The sequence below is a fragment of the Orcinus orca genome, chromosome 10 (assembly GCF_937001465.1).
Source record: "Orcinus orca chromosome 10, mOrcOrc1.1, whole genome shotgun sequence".
In the NCBI taxonomy this organism is placed as follows: domain Eukaryota; kingdom Metazoa; phylum Chordata; class Mammalia; order Artiodactyla; family Delphinidae; genus Orcinus; species Orcinus orca.
In genome coordinates, this window is record NC_064568.1 from 102049030 (window position 1) to 102076812 (window position 27783).

At 53.3% G+C, this 27783-nt stretch overlaps 1 protein-coding gene across 3 annotated transcripts in view; it reads right to left on the minus strand.

Moving 5' to 3' along the window:
* Positions 1 to 4353: 4353 nt before the first annotated feature.
* The window catches only part of FARS2 (phenylalanyl-tRNA synthetase 2, mitochondrial), a 396095-nt gene continuing 372665 nt past the window's right edge, over positions 4354 to 27783 (minus strand). For all 3 annotated transcript variants that reach the window (XM_049715580.1, XM_049715578.1, XM_049715577.1), the window contains one exon: positions 4354 to 8974. In XM_049715580.1, the coding sequence (XP_049571537.1) occupies positions 8836 to 8974 (139 nt within the window). In that variant the 3' untranslated portion in view covers positions 4354 to 8835. The remainder of the gene's footprint in view (positions 8975 to 27783) is intronic.

Sequence of the window (27783 nt, forward strand, 5' to 3'; positions counted from 1 at the left end):
GGGGAAGTTCCGGGCTGAGCGGCTCCCTATGCTTCCCCAGCCCGGCCTCCAAGCGCTCTGCTCAGTTTGGACTCCAAGCTTCAGCTTCCCTAGTCCTCTGGCCAGAGACTAGCTGCCCTTCACAGGGCCCTTCACTGCACGCCATTTCTAAAGGCCTTGCTTACCAAGGAGGCAGCAAAATACAGGAGGAGACATCTGGAAACGACGCTGGGCCTGGAGCCAAGTGTTCTATCCTGGGCCCTGCAGGGGTCTGGCTGGCAAGTAGCTGGATGACTTTGGGCCAGTCTGGGAGACACTGTTGGTTGCCTATGAAATAGCATCCCCATCCCCCTTATTTTTTTGGTAGAGCCTCTTTTCCTACAATAGAGGCTGGAAATGACAGACACTTCCTTTCCCAGGTCTTAAAAAAGCTGGAGTGTGGGCCTGTGAACCACTCCTGGCCAATGAGACTTGAAGGGAAGGCTGAGAAATATTTTCTCTATGAGAAAAAGAAATTTGTGAGGAGAAACTGAGATCCCTTGCCCTCTCCATTCCTGCTCTTGGAGGCTGTGTGGAGATATGCTGGCTGGTGTTCTTGCAGCCACGTTGTAGCCATGAGGGGAAGACATCGCCCACCTGCTGCAGCTGGCAGAGCAGGAGGAAGAGGCTGGGGTCTCAGTGACGACACTGGACCACGGAACCAGCCCTGCTTCCTCCAGACTTGTTGTACAATGAGAGAATTGTCTAGTCAGTCTCCATTGGTTCTTCATCCAACTAATACAAGTCATTTTACTTCTCTGGGCCTCAGCAATTCATCTCTAAAATGGAGCCACCGGACAAACAATCTCTAAGGTTCCTTTGAGTCCAGACCTTCCAAGATAGCGCCATGTGACACCACATTTTTCCAGAAGCTTCCCAGACCTCGCAATCCCTTTAGCTGGGAGTGTGGCCTTCTCTGAACCCACAACCAGATCTCCTTTTTCCCTTTCACTGTCTACTTACCAGGCCCCATGCTAGCAGCTTTCCCATACGTGGTGTCACGTAGTCCTTGCAACACGGACTGTCCCATCCTGCAGATGTGCACCGCGAGGCCAAGAGGTGTTCTCGAGGAGCCCACATTTGAGCTTACCTCTGCCTGGCTCCAAAACCCAAGTTTTTAACCATTTTGTTAAACCTCCTGTGTTTTCTTGAAAACGTGCTTTAAGTGACCCCATTCAACAGTATTTTTCAGGTCCTGAGGCCCACACACGGCATCAGTCCAAGAGTTAACAGACTCTCTCCCGGCCTGGGTTGAACAGCCAGTGAACGCTGCCGAGAGCCTGCTGGAGGGGCCGGCACAGAAGAGGCCGGTCACCTGCGTGCGGGCACCCAGACTGGGACAGCGCAGCGTGACCTCAGAGCCGGCCGGCCCCGGGGCCCGCTTCAGGGAGGCCGGCCCTGCTTCCTCTCCCTCAGCCGGGCTCTGCCCGTGGGGACAGAGGAGCTCAGGTAGCCAGCCTCCCCGTGCCGCGAGGAGGCCCTGCCGCGAGGAGGCCGGGCGGTGAGTGACACACAGCGACGTGAGCGCTGGCTGCGGCCCTTGCTGGGGAGGCGCCAGGCGCTGAGCCCTCATCCAAGGGGTGAGGCTGTGGACAGACCCAACGCGCTTCCCTCTGGCGGGGCCGCGGCTTCATTCTCATCACCTGGGTCTGAGTTAATCCAGGCCAGAGGGGCAGGGGGGAGGGGAGGAGAGGAGGGAGGGGCTGCTTGCCCAGGCCGAGGCCTCGCAGGGCGGGGCGAACGAGAAAGGGCTGCAGGCGTTATCTGGACCACCTCCAACTCCCCCGTGACCATCTGGACCGCCCTCGCCTGGGCGACCGGAGAAGAGCCTGGCTGGGGGCCCAGTGAGAGCCCCTCGCAGCTCCGCCTGGGACGCCCTGCCCGCAGGGCCTGGGGCACAGCCTGCGCTGGGGCCCTGCAGTGAGAGCTGGTCGGGCCCTGCACTTCCTCCTGCCCCGAGGGGCAGATCCCTGGGCGGCCCAGGAGCCTGTCTCCACCGGGGAGAGCACCTGGGAACCGCTCCCCTCTGGCCACTGGTGTCGAGGGCATCCACACCCGCGGGCCCTCTCTGCGCAGCCGGGCCCGGCCTGGCTGGCTTTGCCTCAGTTCAGAGCCAGCTGGGAGGCTCCCCTGCGTCTCAGCCGTGGGTTCTGGGCCCTGAGGCCATGCTACCAGTTCGGACACCGCTGCCCTCCGGGTGTTCTGCCCAAGGGGCTGCCTGGCCGGTGCACTGAGGCCGAGAGAGACCGAGCCTCCTGGGAAGGCGAGGCTTGAAGGCCTCCCTCCAGCCAAAGACACGGCAGCCCCCATTTACTAGGGGTTCCCTCCGCGGGCACGTGCGGGGCCGTCTTTTCAGAGTCCTAAGGACAAGAGGTTGCTCCGTCTTGGGATCCCTATTTGCTTCCTAGGGCGCCCACAGACCGGGTGGCCTAAAACAACAGAAAGTGTTCTCTCACATTTCCAGAGCCATCGGCAGGCCATGCGCCCTCTGATTCCTGTAGGGGGTCCCTCCTTGCCTCTCTTAGCTTCTGGTGGTCTGTCTTCACATGGCTGTCTTCTTATAAGGACACCAGGCATCGTGGGAATCTTAATCATTGCGTCTCCATGGACCCCGTCTCTAAATGGGGTCTCGCCCTGGAGGTGCTGGGGTAGGACTTCAAGGTCCCTTTTGAAGGATGGACACCCTTCAAATCGTAACAGGGCCCCAAGGATCTAAGGGGGACGTTTGCAGCCTGGCGAAGCCTCAATCCTCCTGGCTAAGGAGCGCACGGCTCCAGCTCAGAGCATCTCTGGACGTGACACACACACACACACACACACACACACACACACACACACACACACACACACACACACACACACACACACACACACACACACACACACACACACACACACACACACACACACACACACACACACCACACCCCCCCCCATCTGGGACCTGGATAAATGCAGGCTCTCATTCAGCAGGTCCAGGAAGGGGCCCGGGACTCTGCATTTCTCGTGCTCCTGGTGGGGAAACCACACGTTACAGAGCAGGGGGCAGGTCCACTGAGCCTTCCTGAGGAGGTCAGGTACCAGCGGCCCCTCCCCCACTGAGCCTTCCTGAGGAGGTCAGGTACCAGCGGCCCCTCGCCCGTGGAGAGGCGGATGGAGGAACACCCCAGCTTAACAGCATCCGCACGTACGCCAGGCCTCACTCTGGCCCAGCTCTCAGTGGCCAAACCCCTGGGAAGGAGAGGACGGCAGACTGAGCTGCCTTCACCTCTGCCTGGGTTTCCTTGTTCACCCAACTCAGTAATATCCTGTGCTTCAAATGAAGCACTTGGGAAACACCTTAGGAAGGGGTTGCCGGGTCATATAGTGAATGCATGTTTAACATTTTTTATAACAGCTTTATTGAGATATAATTATCATCCCACAAAATTCACCCTTTCAAAGCACACAATTCAGTGAATTTTCATGTATTCAGACAGTCAAACAATCATCCCCACCTTCTAACTCCAGAACGTTTTCCCAACGTGGGTTTTTAAGAAAAATACGGATTCACTTGTAATGGTCAGTATATCGTGCTAAAAACTGAGAGTGTTGCCCTCTTCAATCCATTCAACCCTCATCACAACCCCCGAGTGACTGGAATCGCCATCTCACATTATTGTTCCTGCAGCTGCACCCTGTCTCCTCCCCCGTGCGGCCACTCTCCTTGGAGAGAGCTGCCTGCCCCAGCTGTGTGGTCGACTCAAGAATAATCTTGCCCGCAGAGTCCCCGAGCCCCTTCTACACCCATCTCTATGTCTGCTCCCTCGGCGCCGAGCTGCTGTCTCCACTTTGGAGCCGTGGTGCTGTGAGATGCGTGGAAATGTGAGATGCAGCACGTGTCATTGGTCTCTTTTCCTTTGTGGTATAGTTTACGCACAGCGAAAGGCACAGATTTTAAAGCATACAGTTTGATGAGTTTTGACAAATGCACCCGTCCACGTAACCTGCACGTCTATCAAGATAGAGAACATTCCCGTGGGCCCCTTTCCATCAATCTCTTCCCAGGCCCAGGCGACCTCTGGTGCTTTTTGCCCCTACAGATGAGTTCCGGCTGCTCTGCAACGTCCTGAAAGCGTTGCCCTGATGACTAATAATGTTGAGCATCTTTCCAACTTATTGGCCATTTATAAATCTTCTTTTTTGTGAAGTACTTGTTCATTTTTTAAAAAGCTTTTTTTAAAAATTACTGAATTATAGGACTTTCCCCCATTTTTCAAAAGATTTTTAAAAAAATTATTATCGAATTGTAGGCATTCTTTGCATATTCTGGATATAAATCCTTTGTTGAACATACGTGTCACGATATTTCCTCCCAGTCTGTGGTTTGTCTATTCTTTTTTTCTTTTCTTTTCTGGCCACACCGCGCGGCATGCAGGATCTTAGCTCCCGGCCAGGGATCGAACCTGTGCCCCCTGCAGTGGAAGGGCAGATTCTTAACCACTGGGCCGCCTGGGAAGTCCCCCTATTCATTTTCTTAATGACGTGTTTCAAAGAGCAGATGTTTTAAATCTTGAAAAAGTCCAGTTGATCATTGTTTTTCTTTACTAGCTCTTTCTGTGTCCTCTCTAGGCAGTCACGGCCTCCACCCAAGGTCACAAAGACAGTCCTTTACATTCTCTTCTCTAGGCCTGATAGGAAGGTTTGGGCTTCTATATTTAGGCTCCATCTTGAATTAATTTTTGTGTGGCGTGTGGCATCGGGGTTGATTTACACGGGGACCCAGTTGCTCCAGCACACCTGTCGGAAAGACTTTCCTTTTTCCATTGACTTGCTTCGCATCCTAGTTGTTTCTTATTAGTAATAAAATATAGATGACTTCAAACGAGTCACTCAATAGATTCGAAGCCATTAAAAATAGATTTCAAAGTTTCCTCTGTAATAATGCCAGTCTCACACACCTGCGTCCTGAAAGCCCTTCTTGTTTGGGAGAGAAGGGCGACTACACAGCCAGCAGGCCATGGTCGGCACACAGCCCTGGGCACCCGTCCTGCCCGAGGGCTCCAACGGCCCAGGGTGTAGCCGGGACACAGCTGGGACGTGCGGCTTTAGTGTTGAGCCCACTGGTTAAACTGATTTCCTCCTTGGATCAATTCTTGTAGTTTAACCAGCCTCACATGCCCTCCTTGAAGTCTCCTGTTTAACTCAATGTGGCCTGGTCTCCCCGCGTCCTTTGGAAGTGCGTGCAGGCCAAGCCCTCTTTGAGTCTTGTGTCCGAATAGACAAACACATGTGCACGTGCGGGCCTGCACTTGGGGAGCAAAGGCTGTGGAGGGCGCCCCCCATCTCACACCTGAGACTGCAAAGGGCGAGGCACGGCCACTGTGTTCTCATCTGTGTCGTTTCTTGGCAGACACAGGGCACGGCAGGAAGACCGCGGGCTTTGGTCTTACAGAGAGCGGGCCTTAAATCCTAGGTCAGTTTCCCGCTCATGGGAGGACCCTGGGCCTGGTCCTTGGCCTCATGTTCTTAGCTCCTAGGTGGACGTGCTGTGGTTAAGTTTCAGAGTCTGTGTGAGGCTAAAATGAGATGCTTAAGAGTTTTACACACAATCTTCTTCCTCCTTGCTGAGCCGTCCACACTCGGTCCCTGGACAGAGAAGAGGGTCATCACCTCCATCTCAGAGCGGAGAACGTTTAGCCTCAGGGATGCTAAGTGACTCACCATGGCAGAGCCGGGTTTAGGCTGGTCCAGTGCTCCATGAGGCACCTGATCCGCCCGCCCCAGACCAGCCCCAGACTTGGGAATGGGCCAGACAAGGGGCCCACGCCGGGCAGTCTCCTGCCTGTACAAGTGTCTGTAGCCCCTGCCTTTGAACAGGGCACCGGCTTTGGGTGTGTGTGTTGCTGTTGTTGGCTTTTGTAGACGCCCATCTAGGAGACCAGAGCCACTAGGATCTCGAGTAACTGGTCACCGAGGGCAAGAAGAACTTTCCTCCTGCTGCCCCACCTTCCTGGGAGCTGGGACGCAGCCTCCTGGGAGCACGCACTACCCTCGCAGGGTCTTAGATTGTTCAGTTCTGGACTTTCCTGTCGCTCAGCAGCTGACCTTTCCAGCTGACTGTGGCCCTGAATCTGACCTGCCGTCCTGAAGCAGCAAGTGTAACTCTATTGACCACTCGAAGCGTCAGATGATAGAGGACCTTCCAACGGTTTTGGTACCGAACCCACGGCTGGCCCTGTGGGCCCATGTCACACGCCCCAGCACCTTGTGGAGAGGGTCCCAGGGCTGGGCAGTGGTGTTGCCACTGTCCTGGTGGTGACGTCCGCAGCGCGGCGGTGGCCCCTTTGCCTTGCGGTGCCCAGAGTGAATCCCCACCCTGCCTATCGTAGGCCGAGCGCCCGGGCAAGTGCAGGGGGCGTAGCTGGGGGCAACGTGAAGAGCACAGGCTTGGACGTCAGAGAGGCCTCCTCCAGCCCTGGCTTTGCGGCACCTCCCCGAGCACGTTGATCTCACTCCTGGAGGGTGGAGGGAAGAACGGGACCACCGGGGTCGTGAGGATGGAAGGAGGGCACGCTGGGCCCGTCCACCTTTTCCTGGCTCATCTACTGCACGTGGAACAGTGGCCCAGACTCAGGTGGCTGAGCACACGCAGTGCGCTGTGCCCGGGACACCCAGGGGGGCGGGGCTCGGCCACCGTCAACCCCACCATCGCCGTCACGTGTCCTCCCTCTACTGTGCCCTGCGGATGCGTACGGAGGGCCTGCCTGGCAGCCGCCGAGCACCGTCCAAGCGATGACGGTCGTCACGGAGACCGGACAGCTGACGTGGGGACAGAGGACCCCATGTGGCCGCTGAGACGTGGGGTAGGGAGAGCCACTGTGCGGGGGTCACCCCTTCCCCAGCCGGTTCCCGATGTCCGTCGCCAGAGCAGATGTCACTGGCAGCTTCTTAGGTTCCGGGTTCTACACCTGAGCAGCCTCTGCAGCAGGCAGATTCCTGTCCCGGCCTCACGAAGGACGGGAGGGCGCCTCCCGGCGGGTGGCACTGGCGTTGGCCACCACGCTCTATTTATACGGCCTCGTCTGTCACCGAGCTGCAGAGTGCTGTTCATCTCAGGGGTGCCATTATCTGGCCTATTTTTTTCTTCTTCACTCTTTATTCTCCTGCGGGAGTCCCATGAGAAGAGTGAAGAGCCGGATGTCCCCTCGGCCCCCTGGTGGGCGGGCCCACCTGTGGCACGAGCGCCAACACCCAGAGCGGAGGCAGGGGTCGCACGAGCCCGCGCGGCTGGGGGCTCGCAGAACACGGGTCCCGGGAGCAGGGGGGAGGCGCAGACCTGGCAACGCACCCGAGTCCGTCTAGCTACAGGGTCTTCGTTGGGAGGCAGCAGGCTCGGGTGCGCTCCTGGTTAGGGCCCGAGACTCCTCTGGCCTCACAGGAAAATTTAGGGGAAGGTTGACTACATCTCATGGAGTGTCGAGAGGAACGTTCAGCAAAGCCCTCTGCGAGCCCCCCCGAATGTCAGCGCTGCCCCCAGGCCCTAGCACAGTGCTCGGCATCTGACAGATACGCGCTCAGGGCGTGGGCTGAGGGGCAGTGCCACGTCTTCTGGGTGTTACGCCAGGATTTCCGCGAATGCCTAAGGGGTCTTGGGGATAAAAGGGGTCTCTGGAAATGCAGCCCCAGGCTGGATCAGGAATGGTCTGCTAGCAAATGCTCCTGGAGAAGAGATTCCCAATCACGCTATGCATTAGACCCCTCCTCTCCAGGAACAGCGCCTGTGGCCCCAGGACCCTGGACAGCAGCTTGGCGAGGCTGGGATGCAGCTCTCGATTCCCTTGAAAATCCAAGGGACACGTCCGCCTGGGTAGGAGGGTGAAATGACATTGCAGCCGTTCCTTCCTGTTGGAGCAGCTGCCCACCCTCACGCCGCGGGCTGCTAATGGCCGCGCTCATCAAATATTTATCCCAGCTCACACGGGCCTCCATCAGCCTCCAGCATCACACCGGGGACGGAATCTGATTATGAAAACTGGCCAGGAGGGAAGCAGGCAGACCACAAAGCGCTCGCGATGGCAAAAGGGGAACATCAAAGCCCCGTATTCCTCCATAAAGGTCGTCTCCGGAAGCAGAGGCCTTCCATCAGGAAACAAACTCTCCGGGGCTTCAAGGACCTGGCCCTGGAGTGCAGGGTGCCACCCAGCCCCGGGGCGCGCTCTCTCCTCTGGGGGTGTGTGTGGGGGGGCGGAGGCAGCTTTGTCCACATCCTGGGGCCAGAGCCCCGGCTCCAAGCCCCATTTTGTGAAAAGGAAGTAAAACCCTGCGCGCTCAGAGATGGGACTCCCTCCACCTCTGAGGGATCCCTGGCATTTCATCTGCGCGCTGTCTGCCGCCTGCCCTTTGCAGAGCAGAAGGAGGGAGAAAGGAACGGGAGCCGATTGAGAAAAGCTTCTACGGTCTGGAGTGTGTCCCTCTGTGTGGCTCCACTCATTACACGGGGGCAAGAGCCTGTCAGGTAGGAAATCACGTCTGCTGTTTACACTTTAACAGAAGCCAGGGACCAATTAACTGTGCCGCGCGCCAACGGGCAAAGCATTTCTAAAAGGAAGAGAAGGTAACTCTCGTATTATTGCTCCTTCCCCCCACTTTTCCCAAATAAAAGACACATGCTATGTCAACAGCTTCTCAAGAGCAATCCTTTATCTTCTGAAAGTCCTGAAACTGACCCATTTTATCACAAGATTACGGATGCCTCCGCCCACAAACAGTATCTTTTTCTCTTTGGTTCAGCAAACCCGGGGCCCTGGGAGGGCCGCGGCCGGGGAGGTGGCGACATCAAAACCTGCCCTCGACGCCCAGCAGCCGCACGGCCGCCTCCTGCACGGCCTGGTGGACGCGCCCGACCTCTCTCTGCGACATCGTGCGCTCCATGTGGCGGTAGGTGATGCGGTAGCAGTGGCTGGTCCTGTGTGTCCTGGAGAACAGGAGAGAAAGGCAGGTGAGTGGGGGGCAGGCGTGTCTCCTGCAGAAGCAGTGGTGAAAGCTGAGGAGGACACAGGGCCACCGACGGGGCGCTACAGAGGCGCACCCCTGCTGACGGCCGGCGTGTCCCTTACAGAGGAGCCGGTGACAGGAATGCTGACCGCTGGGTCCCCTTGGACTGAGTGCATCCGTTGGGAGGGAAGCTTCTTGCAAATCGATTTCCTGGGCCGGCCCTGATTCAGCAGCTGGGCAGGGGCCCTGGGCTCCGAGGCGGACCCTGACAAGCAGAGCGGTTAGGGACCAAGCGCTCCCCCTGCAGGCCGTGGGGAGCATAGGACAATCGTGCCATCTCTGTGCCGGGCAGACAGTCCCTCTAATCCTGGTTCTACCAGGCGGCTGCTGGCCTGGCTGCCATGGGGCAGCTGGGTGATTCTGGAACATGGGGTCCCGACAGCACTAAGGCTTCTACTGCGTGGCAGCTGCTGAGACACACGGGTACACAGCAGCTCATCAGGAAGCCCCCGGGGCCCTGGCCAGCCGGCCTGGCCCTCCCCTCTCCAGGCACTTCTGTTTCTCTCCTTCAAGTCACCAAATTCCTCCTTTCCAGCCCCCTTCCTGGGAGCCAGCCCTGCCTGCCTCGCTGCAGGTGGAGAAGCTGGAGCAGACGAGTGGGTCCCGGGCAGAGCCCCAGGGACATCAACACCACGCACCACGTGCCCGCTGCCCAGCGGGAGGCCGCCCCGGGCCTGCAGGAGAGCTAGAGCCTTGAACAGGGGCCTCTGGTGGGGTCGGGCGCTCTGTATGCCCTGGGAGGCCCGCCGTTCCCCACAGGTGCCACAGGGCCCGGGTCCGGGACTCGGGACACTTCGTGGACTTGCTCTCGGTGGGGCTCCCTCCACCCTCTCCGCCCGTTTTGCCGCCAGGCCCCTCGCTGAGCAGGGTGTCCCAGCCTCCCTGATCTGCTCTCTTTCCTCCTCCGCCCGGGCTGGTCACCTTCCCCTGCTCGCCGCCTCCAGGAAGGGGGAGGACTGTGCCTCACAGGCCTATTCGCATTTCAGTCCCCTTGTGGATCCAGGTAAGGGAAGAAGGTACCTCTGAGTGGCTGGGGGAGGAAGCCGGTCCTTAGGGGGCTCCTCGGGACCCCTGGTTCCACACCACCGGCCCTGTCGCCCCACCCGACACCCCACTGCCTGCCCGAGACAAGGGAGAAAACAAACGTCCGCCCTGCCCTCATTGCTTTTCCAGCTCCGGCCAGTGGCTCTACTCAGTGGCCGCGCCTGGGATGGGCCCTGGGTGCTGCCCTGAGGTCCCCCGATGAAGCAGGGCAGCGCTTCCACCTCTTCCCGCCCCAAGGCCATGCGATGGGGAAACGTCTTTTCAACAAGCGGTGCTGGGACGCCTCTGTGTCCTCATGCAGGACAGAACGAAGTTGGCCCTTTCCTCACACCAGACAAAAATTAACTCAAAATAGGTCACACACTTAAACTAAGACCTAAAACTATAACAGTCTTAGAAGAAAACACGGGAGTCCATCTTCACGACGCTGGGCCAGGCAAAGCTTCCTTAGGTATGACACCAAAAGCACAGGTGACAAAAGAAAAATGGATGAGTTGGGCTTCATCAAAATTAGAAACTTTTGTGCTTCAAAGGACACCATTAAGAAAATGAAAAGGTAACTTACAGAATGGGAGAAAATATTTGCCAATCCTATACTGACAGGGGACTCGTATCTAGAATATATAAAGAACTCCTACAACTCAACAATAAAAAGACATAGTCTGATTAAAAATGCACAAAGGATCTGAATAGAATTCTCCCAAGAAGACATGCAAACGGCTGGAAGCGCATGAAAAGGTGCTCAACGTCATTAGCCAGCAGGGAAAATGCAAATCGAAACCGCAGTGAGATGCCACTTCACACTAGCTAAGACGGCTACAATCAAAAAGACAGAAAATAGCAAGTGTTGGAGAAGATATGGAGAAATAAGAACCCTCACGCGTGGCTGGCGGGGATGTAAAATGGTGCAGCCGCTGGGGAAAGAGCCGGAGGAGCCTCTGAGAGTTAAGCACGGCAGTTCTTCAGACCCTGACGCACAGTCACCCTGTGATCCAGCGGTCCCTCCAGTAGGCATACGCTCAAGAGAAATGAGAGCGTCTGTCCACACAGACTTGTGCATGAATGCGCAGAGCAGCGTTCTTCTCGACAGCCAAACAGTGGAAATAATGCCAACGTCCTTCAAATGATGACTGGATAAACAATCTACCACTACACGGAATATTATTCAGCCATAAGAAGAAATGAAGTTCTAATGCTACAACCCAGATGGACCTTGAAAACATTACACTCAGTGAAAGACGCCAGACGCAGAAGACCACGTATTATATGATTCCACTATATGAAACGTCCAGAGTAGGCAATTCCATACAGACAGGAAGCAGATCATAACTGCCCTGGGCTGAGGGGTTGGTGGAAAGTGGAGTGACTATTAATGAGGATGGGGTTTCTTTTGAAGGTAGTGAGCATGTCTGGAATGGGATAGTGGTGAATGTTAGAAAACCACTGAGTTGAAATTTTTTTTTTTTTTAATTTTTTTGCGGTACGCGGGCCTCTCACTGTTGCGGCCTCTCCTGTTGCGGAGCACAGGCTCCGGACGCGCAGGCTCAGCGGCCATGGCTCACGGGCCCAGCCGCTCCGCGGCATGTGGGATCTTCCCGGACCGGGGCACGAACCCATGTCCCCTGCATCGGCAGGCGGACTCTCAACCACTGCGCCACCAGGGAAGCCCTGAGTTGAATATTTTAAATGGATGTATGACACGTGACTTACATCTCAGTAAAGCTGTTCTATTAAAAAAAGAAAAGAGACTTGCCCTGCCGGGCGCTGGGCAGGCCTGCGCCTCTGCATCTCCCCAGCGAGTCCCCTAGACGCTGGTCTCCATCGCATGCGCTGTGCGCCCCTGCGGGACGGCACCTGGCCGTGTTACTCCACTTTGCTCCTCTGGTGCCCAGGGCGATGTCTGGCATAGGGCAGGTGCTGCATAAAAGCTGCTGAACGAATGCTTACGCAACCACCGAACCCCGGGGTGGGAGGCTGCGTTCAGGCCTAGAGGAGGCTGGTCGCACTGCCCTGCCGGCGTTCCACGGCCCCGTCCCGCGTTCAGCCACGGCCTTCTCCTTCCCTCTCCCACCCCTGCCTCCAACAGTGAGGGAGGCGGACGCCGTCAGCTAGGAGGCAGCGAGGGTAGCCGCAAACACCGGGGCGGCCCAAGCCCTCCGCCAACGTGAGCCTCAGCCACCTCCGCGGGCCGGTGCGGCGGCCACAGGGCAGGCCTCGGAGCCAGCGCCTGGTCCACGCCCAGCGGTGCCGTGTCCTCCCCCGGTGACCCCGGCTGGTTCCCGCACTGGACCTCAGGATAGAAGGTGGATAACAGTCGTGTCGACCGCGGAGAACGGCTCCAAGCAGAACCACCAGACAGAGCACACAAGTGTGCGGCACAGAACCGAAGGAGCTCGGTAAGCGGGGCCTCTTCCTGTGCTTTTTAAGTGAGGTGAGCAGGGAGCCCCGTGGGCACAGCAGTGAGCTGGCATCACGGGCCGCTGTGGTTCCTGGTTCCTGGTGGCAAAGCCTTTTGTAGAACCCAGGCCCCCAGAGACACCAGGCCACGGCACCCGACGCAGAGGCTGTGTGCGCCGCAAGACGCTTCCCCAGCAGGCCTCGCGCTGGGGCTGGAGGGCCGAGGCCTGCCCTGCCGGGGCCCTTTAGGGACAGTGTGCCCCGCAGGTGTGGAGCCCAGCTGTGCCCCGCTGCACTGGCCTCTCGGGGCAGCCGGGAGACCCACCTTCCCGCCCCCGTGCACAGCAAGGGCCCTTCTCCCATCCCGACATCACCAGGCAGCATCCCGGGTTTCCAAGGGATGGAGGGTTCTAGGGGAGGAGAAATTAGTTGAGCAAGAAAAAGGGCGGAGGGACTGGGGGCTGTTTGGTGACGATGCAAACATTTACTAGAACAAGTGCGGCGACAGATCTGGCGACCCAGCAAGGGTGGGAGGATGGTTTACTGCAGGCGAGGCCGCTGTCCCACCCGCCTGGGCAGGGGCCCGTCCTCCCCGCCCCCCTCCCCGACTCACAGGGGCCTAGAACTGGCTCCTCATTTCCAGGCTACGACACACGTCCTGACTCTGAGTTTCTCCTCCGTTGAAAGAGTAACAGCACTGACCCCATCGACTTTTCCCAACTGCCTCGGAGACAAGGTGACAGGGCTCGGACGCCATCAAGCGCTGCACGGGCGTGAGATGAAAGCATCCTCACGACACTGTTATTACACTTTTTCGGTGGTTCACTCAGGTCTCTGTCTCTCAGCTGAAGAGCTGGTAATACGGCCTCTACAAGTTGAGATTTCCAACCAAAGACGAGTGGGAAAAAAATTTATCTCTTCGCTTCTAAGTGCTTCCAAGAAGGCCCCTATAAGGATTCTTGGGATTCCAACAGCTTTTACAAAACACTGTGATGAGTTGGGAGCAAATGAATCATAAACATATGGATTAATTTTAAAAATTGAGAGAAACAGTATTTGGCAGAATATTTGGCCATAATTCAGTAGACTCAACTGAAAATCAACCAGGTTTGCCTTTTCCTAACATCACTGGAGGGGGAGGGAGGGAGGGAGGGAGGGGGGGGAGAGAGAGAGAGGGGGAGAGAGAGAGAGAGAGAGAGAGAGAGAGAGAGAGAGAGAGAGAGGGAGAGAGAGGGAGAGAGGGAGGGAGAGGGAGAGGGAGAGGGAGAGAGAGAGGGAGAGAGGGAGAGGGAGAGAGAGGAGTGCCTTTTGTCTGTTTGCTAGAAACTTCTTTTGGAGCTTTCAGATGGTGGATTACTTGGTCCTTCTTTCGCTGGCGGGGAAACCGAAAGCCACAGACCTGGCCCCGGGTCTGAGCGGAGGACCGAGTCTCTCACCCCTGAGGAGTGGTCGATCCGTGAAGACCACGGAGCTGGAGGGTCTCACAGCTCAGCGTGGCACAGGTGAGAAGGTGGATTCCCCAGAGGGAGGGATGCCCGGAGGGCCAGCCCCAACTGTCTGGATTAGGGCCTTTCTGATTCTTTTACATCCTCCCAATGCAGCCTCTTTTAGCCCAAAAGCCTCTCAATCTTTCATCTGTCATGGCCCCCGCTGGCTCAGAAACAGCACCAGCAGCAGACGTTTATTTACGCAGCGCCTCGTACATACCAGGCACTGGTATGTAAGCCCTTTACATCCACGAACCCATGTAAGCATCACACCCACACTGGGTAGACAGCATCACTGTCCTGACACACAAATGAGGAAACAGAGAGAGAGAGAGAGAGAGAGAGAGAGAAGAGACAAGCAGAGAGAGAGAGAGAGAGAGAGAGAGCAGAAGTCACTGGGCCGCGTCCACACCGCGAGTAAGTGGTGGGGCTGGATCTGAAACCAGCAGCCCAGCGGGAACGTACAATACGTGGCCACTGTGGAGAACAGTCCGGTGGCTCCCACGAAGGTAAACACAATGACCACGTGACCCAGCACTCCCGCTCCCGGGTGTACCCCCCACCCCAAAGAACACAGAGCGAACAAACTAGTGGTGACCAGAGGGGAGGGGCAGAATAGGCGAGGGGGATTAAGAGGTACATGCTACTAGGCGTAAAATACACAAGTGCTAAGGATGTAATGTACAGTACAGGGAACATAGTCAGTATTTTTGTAATAACTTTGTATGGAGTATGACCTACAAAAAATACTGAATTACTATGCTGTACACCTGAAACTAATATCACATTGTAAGTCGATGATAAGTCAGTGAAAAGGAAGTACTGCTAAGCTCACTGCCGCTCTGCAGGTAACAGCGTGCCAGTGATGGACTCTGTGCAGGGACTGGGGCCACCGGGCTTCCCTGGACAGAAGGGACAGTGGGGCAGGGGGCCGGCGAGGGCTGGACCGCCTCCATCATCCCAACATCAAGTTGACGCCGGCAACCACACAGGCTCCGACCGCGAGGTCAATCCTTCCCCGGAGGCCGCCAACACCTGCTCCCGAGACAGGGGAAGTGTCTGCTTTTCCGTCGGTGACGAGAGCAGCCCCTTCACGTTCTTGGTGGCGCGCTGGGCACCTCCCAGAATGGGTCGCTGTGCCCACAGCCCCTGCTGACGCGACCTACCTACAGGGGCTACTCCACAGCAGGGACGGTGCTGTGCTGGGGCAGGTGCCGTTTTCGGGGGACCAGGCAGTGGGAGCACCGACTCGCTCCTGCTCGTGTGACGGCCACCCGGCCACGCCCTTCGCCCGGTTGGGAGGCTCCGGTGAGGGGAACAGTGTGATGGGAAGGGGATCAGGGAGGGGGCTGGTTGCCAGGGAAATGGGGTGTGAGGGGTGGAGAAGAACCCAGACTTGCAGCAGGGGTCCGACTTCCACTCCGTCCCTGGCCTCTGCTGTCTGTGCGACCGAGCCCTTGGCGCCCCCCTTGTGACGTGAGGATGACACGTGCCTCCCGGGGCTGGCGCTGACACGCCAGCAGATGCTGACGAGACCCTGGCGGCCCGGGGTGGGCGCTCAGGGCCCGCTGCTGTGTCCCCCACCTCCTTTACCTGCAGGGCTGATGGGGAGAGGAAGGATGCCGGGGGGAGGGCAGGGGGCACGCTGGGGAGCCTGACTGGGAAAGTTGGGGGGAGGCTGGGAGTCAGGGAGAGAGGTGAATTACCGCTCAGCATTGGGCACGATCTAAACAAGTGCTCTAGAAACTAAGAAAATCACCTCCCCCCTTTACCTTCCCCGTATTAAAAAAAGGAAGCCAAAGGGAAGAGGAAAAAGTGAAATCGTGATCATAAGACCTCAGGTCCGATGACGGTGTGCCCGTCTCCTCATGAACTGCCCTGGGGTTTTCGAGGACAGAGGCCGCGTCGCTTTAATGCAGGGAAGGCCCCAGCCACGGCCGTGTGACGGCCACCTGACCTCACCAGGGACAGGGCTGGACCGAGCGACCGCCCGCCCCCCCCAGCTCTGCATCCCAGGAGTCAGTGCAGAGGACAGAGGGGATTCTGGAGGGGCCGAGCGGCTGCAGGGCCCGCGCGGACGGAAGGGAAGGGGTGCCCGTCAGAGGGATTTCGGGGCAGGCGGCGCAGGGACGCCGCAGGCGCCATGGGGGTCTCTGGGTGACAGCCAGGCCGACTCTCCAGGGAAGAGGCCCCGCAGGAGGCGGGTCTCGGGTTGGCACAGACCCTCTGGACTGAACTGGCCTCCCATGCACTGCCTTCTCCCGCCCCTGCCCCATCACGCACGCTCCGCCCCCGAGCCGTCTGCTTCCCACGCTCAGACGCTCGGCCTCAGGCCTGGCGCCCCCGAGGGCCGCTCGGAGCCGAGCCTCCGAGTCCGTGGTGTGGACGTCACCGCCTCTCACTGCCTCTGTGGCTGCAGCCTCTTCCCACAGGGATTTCTGTTCCTTGGCGTCAGTCACCAGAAACCAAACCAGATGGTTCCCCCCACGGTTAGCGCCGTGGGAGAGACAGCTCCAAGCCAGGCCCCGAAGGAGGGAAAGCGGGGCCGGGCGAGAGGAACCCGCTTCCGGAGCTGCCCCCCGCTCCCGGGCCGCCCGCACACTGGCAGCTGAAGAGGTCCCAGGAGACACGCGCTTTGCAGGCAAGACGCGCCTTTTCACGTCAAACACTTGGCAGGTCCTCAGGGGCGCCTCACGTCCCCCAACACCCCTTTCACTCCCATCAACCCCCGCAAAGTTCCCGGTTCTTCCGAGGCAGGGTCTCAGGCCAGGCAGCCAGGAGGAAGGAGGTCGTGCCCTTGCCTCCCCGGGGGCGGGCCTGTGTTCTTGGTCCCCACGTGCACGTCCATATGAAAAGAACTGCGCTGGGGACGTTTTCTAATAGACGCTCCCGCGGGGAGGCTCGGGGTGCAGCCCAGCCAGCCCTGCTGCTTGCCAGCTCTCGGACCTTGGGCCAGCTCTTAATCGCTGGTCCAGGTTCTTGTTCTAAGATCCAGATCGTGTACTCACAGGGTTTTTGATGGACTGAATGAAAATAGTGTATGTAAAGCGTTTGGCACCGTTCAAGCTACAGTTAACAATTGGTCTTATTACTTATGTGGCTCAAGGTTCTAGACACTCAGTGGGGGCCACACAGAAAGGCCCGAATGACCTCGGACAGGGTGTCTGAGCTCCACCTTCCTCATCTGTACAGATGGATCCTAACAGGATACATGCAACAGCCTGAAGGAACCCTGAAGACATTACAGTCAGTGAAATAAGGAGACACGGAAGGCCAAACAGTAAACAACTCCTTTTCCATGAGGTCCCTGGAGTCGTCAAATTCATAGAGACAGAAAGGAGAGTGCTGGTCGCGAGGGTCTGAGGGACAGGGACAGAGAGTTAGCGTTTAAGGGGGACAGAGTTTCAGCTGAGGAAGATGAGAAAGTTCTGGAGGTGGATGGAGGTGACGGCTGCATAACAGTGTGAATGTCCTTAACGCCACTGAACTGTATACTTAAGAATGGTGAGAAGAGTAAATTTTATGTTATGTATATTTTATCACAATAAACTTTTCATTTTGGAGGAGGAGAGTTCGCCCGAACAACCTAGTTGACTATTACTAGAAGAGGAAGCTGGGAACTCGAATTTGTACTAAAGATAAACAAACAGAAAGCAACAGTGGAAAACCCCAGCAGACCACTGCTTGGCCCGGTGGCAGGACCATTGCCAGAGAACAACGTGTTTGGTTTCCACCTGCCCAGACGGCTCCTCTCTTGATTTCATGAACTTAGCAGCCAGGCTGCCCTGCATTTTACGCAAATGGTTTCTAGGACCGCTGCTTATCGTGCTCTAACAACATTTACCGTATTTGAAAAGTGCTTTTCAACTCTCCATTGTCTTCCAAGCCATCCTCCTACATTTCTAACAAGCCTGAAGTAACGTCTCATGTTGCAGATTTCCAAAGCTCTGTGCTTGTCCTCCGTGTGGGGAATTTGGAAGAGGTTTTCCTTTTCTCCCTGGCTGCGTCCGCACAGCCCAAGTCAGCAGAGCTAACTTTAACTCCGTGCTGGTGCACCGCAGCTTCCCGAACGCACTGGCACCTCAGGGGATGAGCCAGGTCACAAAACACAAGATGTTTGGCAGGTGAAGTGCTACCTTTTCATCTCAATCAATTGATCCACAATGATTTATTCTGTGTGGAGGCAGACACTGAGGAGGTACAGAACAGGGATAGGCATTGCTTGATCAATACATAAATATTCATGGGGTGGCTGTTCTGGGTACAACAGAGCAGCAGAGTGAGGGGGAAGAGGTATTGCAAAATAAGACAAAGAAGGATGAGGCTAGATTACCATCTGCTTGGGGGTTGAGACATGGATGCATGAAATGACAGCCAGCAGGACAATGCTGTTAGTGCTACGTGTTAAATGGAGGGCACAGATTGTAAACGACCTAGGGGTTAGAAAAGACTGGCAGGGAGATGAGATTAGATCTCGATCTTGAGGACGAGTAGGATTTCAGCAGGTGAAGGGCAAAGAGCGTAATCTAGGTGGCGAATGACACGTGGTACTGGTAGGGACGTTCATTACATGTTTCCTCTTCTGTTTCAACAAAGGATGCTGAGGGTATGTTCCAGGTATAAGTGGTCCAATGGAGAGCCATCCAGAGGACGCATGATCTGCGGGGAGAGGGCCTTATCATCCTGGCTAAGAAGGCTCAACTGAAAATCCATCCTTCAGCAATCAACCCAAACCACCGGGTCCCGGATGAGGTCTGTACGGAGTCCTGTGAAAGGCTGGTAGGACCTTTGCTCTGGGCAGTTTTGCTGTACCTAGAGGTGGGCCCTGAGATCTCACAGCCCCAAACAACAGAGGGTTCCTGAGATATAAGGGTATGTACGATGTCACCCGTCTGGTATGAAGAACCACCCAACCAAGGAGTATGCTACAGAGCTCTCCTCAACCCCATTACTCATAAGTAGGATTAGCCAGGAGTGTGCTATGTCGTATAGCTTTTATTTCTTCAGTGAGTCTTGGAGAAAGTGGGCTAATTACTTTGAGAGACTCAGTGTCTAGTTAATTATGAAGGAAGCACACATTAGTAGAGAGAAATTTATATATATTTCCAATGATTTATGGTTACTTTGCAAATGCTTTTGAGAAGGGACTCCCCGGGGCTAACTAATAGCGTCATCTCTCGACAGATACTGAGTGAGAGGTTACAGGAGAGAGGGACTAAACTGGGACTCGGCTGGGAGGACGAGCTTCCTCTAGCCATGATACTCTAGGCTGGAATACAGCAGGGAGAGCTTGATTATACGCCATTCATCCAAGCAGCATGTTTTACGGAATCACAGAATCCAGGATCAGGAACCGCGGAGATTTTCTGGTTCAAGCTTGAGTTCCCTCTGCAGAGCCTGATGCTGGACCACTTCCGGGGCAGCCCACCCGGGACTCACAGAGCAGGCTGAGTGGGAGCTCCCCTCACAGTGAGCTGGCAAGGGCTCCGGCCTGTCCTCGCTGGTCCTGGATTCACCCCAGTCCTTCTCCCCCGGGACAGCCCTGCCCACCCCTCAACTTACTATCAGCAGCAAAACAGCATGACGGCCCCGCCAGGACCACTGGTGGTCAGAGTCAGAAGGGATCTCGGGGGCAGCACACGTAATGTTTAATATCACTGCCTGGGAGGCTAGACATCTGTCTGTCCATCTACTCCATTCATTCATTCATTCAACAAATGAAATGAACATGCACTATATGGCATGTATTCTGCTGGGTACTGAGGACCCAATGATGGAATAAAACAAAACAAAGCAAAACAAACAAAACAGACCTGACCTCATGAAGCTCACAGTGTAGCGTAAGAGACAGGTGTTAAAGAATTACCAAGCAATGAGAATTGCAACTACACTAAGGTGTTTGAAGAAGAGGAACATGGAGCCATGGGGCCACAAAAAAGGGCCACTGACTTCGATGGTGGGTCAGAGAAGGTTCCTGTGCAAGTACCATGAGCTGACCTCACAGGGGGAGGGACTTACTGGGTGAAAGGAGGTTGGGGGAAGCGGTTCCGCCCCCGGCAGGATTCTGGGTAGAGGGAATGGCATGTGTCTGTGAACTGGGCTCAAATCGCAAGTCCTCCTCTTCTGGGCCATACGATCTTGGTCAGATCGTTGCCTTCGCTAGGTGTCGGCTAGAAGACGGTTCTTTTTTTTTTTTTAGACGTTTTTGATGTGGACCATGTTTTTTTAATTTTTAAAAATTTATTTTATTTATTTATTTTTTGGCTGCGTTGGGTCTGCGTTGCTGCATGCGGGCTTTCTCTAGTTGCGGCGAGCGGGGGCTACTCTTCGTCGCGGTGCGTGGGCTTCTCATTGCGGTGGCTTCTCTTGGTTTGGAGCACGGGCTCTAGGCGCGTGGGCTTCAGTAGTTGTAGCACACGGGCTCAGTAGTTGTGGTTTGCGGGCTCTAGAGAGTAAGCTCAGTAGTTGTGGCACACGGACTTAGTTGCTCTGCGGCATGTGGGATCTTCCCGGACCAGGGCTCGAACCTGTGTCCCCTGCATTGGCAGGCAGATTCTCAACCACTGCGCCACCAGGGAGGCCCCTTGATGTGGACCATTTTTAAAGTCTTTATTGAATCTGTTACAATATTGCTTCTGTTTTATGTTTTGGTGTTTTGGCTGAGAGGCACGTGGGATCTTAGCTCCCCAACCAGGGATCAAACCCGCACCCCCTGCACGGGAAGGCAAAGTCTCAACCACTGGACCACCGAGGAAGTCCCTAGAAGACGGTTCGGCTTGTCATGTCATGAAGCCTTTGAGCTCAACCCAGGGTCATCACAAGAGCACCGTCACCAGAGGGCCTCAAGGTTTAGGACTTTTTTGTTTTAAAACCCAGAACCCCAGGCTCTCTGCCACGTGACACCTTTCCAATCTGTCCCCTCTAAATCACACAGCATCTACAGCACAGCCCAAAGCACAGCCGCTTTAGCTGATGTGGGCATGAGGAACCCGCCCACTCGGCCTGGCCGCCTGCCCACGGCAGCCCCTCCCCCAGCAGCTTATCAGCATCCCGAAGGCTCCAAGGAGGGTGATTTAAAACCAAGCCCCCCCCAAAAACAAACAAAAAAATAAATATAAAATAAAAACCACCCCATATTCTATGATAGAAGGCAGCAAAGCTCAGACAGGCAATGGTTTGCACGAATTCATCTCAAAACTTAACAAATCCAAGTGAAATTTGCTTAAAATAGGACTGGAGCTCATTTGGGGACCACATTCTTCTAAGTAAAGAGAAATCCTTGATCCCATGGAGCATAAACACAGCAAGTGCGGCACAGAGCAGACAGGCTGCGGAGGTCGGGAACCCGGGTTCTTCCCCTAGAGTTTGTCACCGTAGGACGAGTGGCTTAACAGAAGCCTTTAACAGCTCTGAGCCTCAGCTTCTCCACCTTACAGAGGGGATTACAACTTCCTCGCAGTGTTACCAAGAGTCAGTAGGTTCTGAAGGCACTTTGTAATTACAGATGAGCCTTTAAATTTATCACGATAAAAGAGAGATTTCATTTTTGCAAATGGCCAGATATTTAGTGCTAAAATTGAGGAGGAAAAGTGATCTAATTGCATAATATTCCAGACGTGCCGGAAGCAGCACAGCCATAAAATAAGATGTATGTTTTCCGACGTGGCTTACTGTTGGTCCTGTAAAAATTCCTGCAGAAAAAAAAAGCGGGGGGTCCAAACAGCTTTTGAGACGAAACAGCATCACATGGCCTTCAGCACACAGCATCTGGAGGGCGTTGTGCTATTTGAACTCAGAAGCTGCTGGAACGTTACGGTCACACCCCAGTCACCCCACGTTCCTAACGGATTCATTTTCACATCTGGAGAAGGACGTGACTATCCCAGACTCCTATTCCCCTGAGGAGCTAACACGATGAACCACACTGATGGAAACTTGTTCTAGAACCTTGTACGACTTATGTATGGAAACAACTTTTTTTTTTTTTTTTTTTGCGGTACGCGGGCCTCTCACTGTTGTGGCCTCTCCCGTTGCGGAGCACAGGCTCCGGACGCGCAGGCTCAGCGGCCATGGCTCACGGGCCCAGCCGCTCTGTGGCATGTGGGATCTTCCCGGACCGGGGCACGAACCCGTGTCCCCTGCATCGGCAGGCGGACTCGCAACCACTGCACCACCAGGGAAGCCTGGAAACAACTTTTAAATTCCAAATATTGACAAGATTAAAGAAAGCTCTGGGCCTTGCCCTCACACAGTCTTCGCAAAGTTGAAGCTACTTTGTCAATAGTAGTAGTAGCAGCAAGAAGAAAACTGACAATTATAAAGCTATGAGGCTTCCAGAACCTCGTGCCCGTGTGATCTCACCGGCTGTGACCACAGGGCAATCCTCTCCTCTGTTTGCAGAGCAGGGACAGGCCCAGAAAGATGGCGTGAGTGGGTGAGGGCCGAGGCTGGAACCTCGCTCCCTTCCTTTGCGTTAAACTCTGCTCACCCTTTCTCCCAGACATACTCTGCCGGCCTACTGATGTCCACTGCAGTCACCGCTGACTGCTGTTCAACAAGGATACCACGGTAACTGATGAATTTCAGGCTGCTTTTCAAAACGTGACTAGGACTTTATCCCCAAAAGGGAAAAATTAATGCGTTAGTAAATATTACTTGGCAGAGAAAGTGTAGGAAGTATAAAGAAAGAAAGGGCAAAAGAAGAAAAAAATACTTTAAAGGGAAGAAGGATCTATTATGTATAAAGTGTTAGGCACTTTAATGTTTCATTTCATCCTTGCCATTAATAGAAAACATGGATGAAAAAAGCCAGAATGAGGGACAATGTTAGCTTGATGAAGGCAAAGTCAGACCTGGAAAACACAGAACACAGATGTGCAGGTGGTGGGCTGAATGAGTAAAGACATAAATCTGGTTTAGAATTCGCAGCCACAGTGAAAGAAGCCTGATCAATTCCAAGGTTCTCACTGCCCGAGCGGAGAAAAGATCATAGCTGTTCAGGGAAGGAAACCCACCCCAAGGTGATATTCTAAGATAAACGTTTAGGTGGGGCTTCATACAGGGAGCTTTAGGTGAGCAATGACTATGATTTTGGGGTCACTTAGTACGCCTGGATGCAACCTGTCATTTAATTCTCATTACAGTCCCCTCGTATTGGGAATTATTCCCCCTATTTTGCAGGCGAGAAAACTACAGCTCAGAGAGGTTAAAAGCATCTTCCCAGGTCACTCAAGTAGATGGTAACAGAGGTGGCATTCCAACTTAGGTGTCCAGTTGTCTCCAAAGCTATGCTTTTAGTCCCAGGCTGGGGATGCTGTCTGACTTAGTGGCCAGTGTCTCAACTATATTGCTATTTCAAAGCAGTCGTGGGTTTCATAAGGCTAGTCCCTTGATGAAACTTGAGGGAGTAGCTCTAAAATGTACTTCCACGAAAAACCAATTTTGTTTGGGGCCATGGAGGTTGATAGGTTCAAGTGCACAGCGTCTTTGATGGTCTGGCTATCTTTGTTACTTGGATAAATCTATTGCCCTCTCCAGGTCTCAGTAAAACCAAAGGAATGCTATCTGCTCCTAACTAGTCCTTCAGTTAGGAAAAATTGAAGTCATGTGAGCAAAGCATTGTCAGCAACTTGGGAGAAAGTACTAATAAAGTAAAAGCCCAAGTCAATAAACCACTTCAAAATATTATTGAGTTGAGGTTGTCCATTTTCAAACTCAATGAAAAAAAAAAGTGTTCTTTTTTTGGTATTACTTCAAAAAAAGAAAAAAAAAAGCCATCGAACTTACATTTCTGGTGTACTGGAGAAAAACATCATCAATTTTCTGAAGTTGAATTCTGTCCATTTTAAATGCTTAGGAAAGATTCAGTAAGACTGCCCATGAGTTAATTTCAAAGGCAAAGTATCAACAAGACACTTCAATTGTGGGCTTGAGGGCCAATGTGACACTGTCATGCCTTGAAGAAGCTACTTGTGTGGTGGTCCAGCATCTTTCGGCTCCCTTACTTCGCGCTGAGTTTTTTTTACTGGGCAAAGGAATGAGTGAAGAGTTGGGCACAGAGTGTGCTTTGGACAGATTGCTAGAACAGGTGATCAAAGAGTAAGTCTGTCTCTTCCTCTACCACAATCTGTTCCATGTATGACAATTAGAATAAGATAGCAGTGAGCCAGGAAGACTCCAGAATGATGGCAGAATATGATAAACTAAAGATCCTACTGCTACATACTCTTAGATGTGCCAAATAACATATAGGAACATTGGCTTTTAAAAGTGGATAGCTGAGTAGATTATGAAAGCAAGGGGAAATCACCAGGTGCAAAAAATAAAGAAAAAAAAGACCTGCAACAGTAAGTGCCTAGAACTTCAGCCGCCTAGAGTAGGAAGCAGTATCAGTTATTGTAACATAGAATTCAGATTTTAATCTCCACCTGAGAACAGAATATGAAGGCTTTGGTCCACATGAAGCAAGAAGTGGGACCTGAGATTCCCACACAAAACTGGAACTCTGAAGGGCTGCATCCTTGATGTGACAGTAGACTAAGAAATGCCTCAGATCTGCAAGCTGAGAAATCAACACAAAATTGGCCCTGGAATAATGCTAACCGTAGGGTACCTAGACTACTTGGCAGAAGAAAATGCAGAACAGCCCTGGAGAAAAGTGTGGCCACATGGGATCACTTCAGGAAAGGCCCCAATGAACATAATCTCACAGTCAAAAAACACAGAACACATGAGGAGACAACCCATTATATGCCACAGTCACTAGATAAAAAACACAGCAGGATTAGTACCCCAAGAATTTCTAATATAAGAACAATCCAGAAAGGGTTTAAAATGATTGAAAGTTAATTTCAACATTTAAAAATACTTAAAAGACATAAAAGATATGAAAGAACATTATGAATAAAAAACAGCAGATCTGAAAAAGACCAACATAGAAAATGTATAGAAATAAAAATATAGTTATAATTTAAAAATGAGTGGAAGGGCTAAACCACAGATTAGATACAGCCAAATGTAGAATTAATAAACTGGAAGACACATGTGTGGAACTGTTTAGAATGCAGTAGAGAAGTACAGAAATGAAAATATGGGAGAGGGTAAGAAACAAAGGATAGAATATGAGTACCAGAAGAAGAATAGAGAGAGAACAAAGAGAGACAATATCTGAAAACATAATGGCTGGAAAATTCCAGAATTAATGAAGTCCTCAGACTCAGGAAGCACAATAAGTTCTGAATGGGATTAAAATAAAAGTCTGCCCTAAGCACATCATAATGCAACTGCAGAAAAACTAAGACCAAGAGATGACCCTGACAACAACTACAGAGGAAAAATAGAGAACTTAACAAAGGAACAATTAAAGACATAGGTGACTTCTCAATAGCTACAAAGAGGTCAGGAGGTGATGGAATAACACCAACCAAATGTCAACCTATATTAGTTATACTCAGCTAAGCTGTTATTCTGGAATAATGGCAAAGTGAAAACATTTTCAGACAAAGTGAGACAAAATGAGAAAGTTTACTACTCAACACCTGCCATGAAAGCCCTGTGAATGGTACAGTTTAGGAAGAAAACTGAACTCAAAAAGAAGTGGATGTAAGAAGCCAGCAACAATAATACGATGGCTTAGATTACAACCTAGTGAGCCAGGTTCACTCTCCATCAGAGCTGTTTGAAAGCTGTGGTTTCAGACGTCCCGGTTTCCCAGGGGTAGTCTCCATCTTAGATGAGTTCCAAATGCCCTAAGTTGGAGCAACTAACTCAGAAAAGCTGATCTCCTGTCTTGGTTATTTCCATCAGCCCCAGGCTTCCCACAGAACCTGACTACTCATGGAAACACACGGTGAAGCAAGTCAGCAGAAGGACTGAGCCTAGCTCCGGAGTCACACAGACTTGCTCTCATTCTGGCAAGTTACTGACTCTCTCTGAGCCTAGTTTTCGACACCTTTAAGTAGGGCTAATAAAACATACTTTATAGATATATGAAATAAGATTAAAATATCATGACTGGCACAAAGTGAATACTCAATAAAAGACAGGATTTACTCTAATAGTATTAGCATTATAAGCTTTGTTAATTTAATGAGCAATGCATACATTTAGATTAATAAAAGGTTATGTCCCCAGATTTACCTAAAAAGAAAAAGCAAACAAGGGCATTGATATGAACTGTGATGTACCGGTGCCGGCTGCTAAGCCCTGTCCATTCATCCTCATGCTGTCCCTGGCCCATGAACACCTCCGCCTGCAGGACATCTGAGCACTACCTGTCGGCACTACCATGGTGCTGCTTCAGTCTGGACCTCCCACCTGTATCAAAACTATAGGGAAGTGGCTGGTGAGTCTCTCTCTGAAACACTGTGTTGACTGTACTTGATTTGGAAGATATCTCCCGTTTGTTTTTGTTTTTTTTTAAATCACTCTCTGCAGTTACCTCTGGGCACAGGAAAACTCAAAACAGAGCAGAGAGAAAAGCCAGCTCTGTGGTGCCCTTTTCAGCAGATAGGACAAAGCCATGAAATTTATATGCATGTTAACACGGGGAGGTGATGCCTGGGTTACTGACGGCTGTATGCCATGGCCTATCATTTTACACTTCATTAAGATATGCTCATTCACTCAGCCTCTAGGTGTAGACCTAGGTCTACTCCAACGAGAAAAATAGCAACTCGCAAAACACAGGCAAGTGTCCAAGCAGAAAAGCTGCAGAGCGATCTGGTATCTATTGACAGATGTGGGCAGAGCTCTGAGCTGGGACAGAGGTACCAGTTTAATTCTGGGCCCTTGAGCACAATGCTGGAGAGGGCCCCTTCCTCCTTGTCACCAGCCACATAAACCCGTGTCCAAAGCAGCGCCCCTCTGGCCACCTGCTTTTTTCAGTGTTTGTGGGAGTGATTGGTTCATAATGTTTTCACACAAACGTGTTTTTTTCTCTCTCTCCTTCTCCCCCGCCCTCCCTCTGCCCCCAAATCAAGATGGAAGGGACTTTTGGGTGCTGAGTTTCTACTCTGTTTTGGGCACCTTCATTAAAGCATCTTATGTACTTTTCAAAACTCTCTTACAGAGTAATCACTCCATGGTGACGGTAAGGAAACTGAGAGCCAGAGGGGCTGCGTAACTCACTCACCTCACCTGCCCTGCCGGCTGGGGCAGAGTCTGCAGGGGCCAAGAGGATGGGGAAACACGGGGGGTGTCAGAGGCTCGGGTCCCCCTGGTGTAGCCTTTCGCTAAATACCGGGGTAACCCCGAGCAAGCACCTCCTGTCTCTGGGCCTCAGTTCCTTCCCGGGGACTGGATGGTCGCTAAGATCTCTGGCTGCTCTGACCATGAATGTCCAAGCGCACCCATGTCAGTCACAGGTTAAGGACAGAGAAAAGCGGGGACCCTGGGGGAAGCAGGATTCTAACTCACCATGACCCCCGATTCGTGTTCTGGTGCACTCTGGCGGCGGTAACTGCTGACGACAAGCAGACCACGGGTTGGGACACCTGGCTGCTGGAGATGTCTGAAGCCAGACTTTACTACAGCCGCCTTGAGTAAGTTGCTGCAAAGCTGCTAATTGGATTCAGCAAGTTGCTGAGTCACTGTCGGGCAAGATCAAGCCGCTGTGCACAGGCGAGGAGGCCCAGCCTGTCAGCAGCTGAGAACATCTTTGTGATGAAGAAGAACAGGGGTGTGCAGAGCAGTGCCTGGGACGAGCTTTCACAGTTTACGATCAGTAATTAAAATCGAACAGACCACAATTAGAAAGCACCCACCACAACCTTATTTTGCCATTTGTCTTTTAATTAAATAC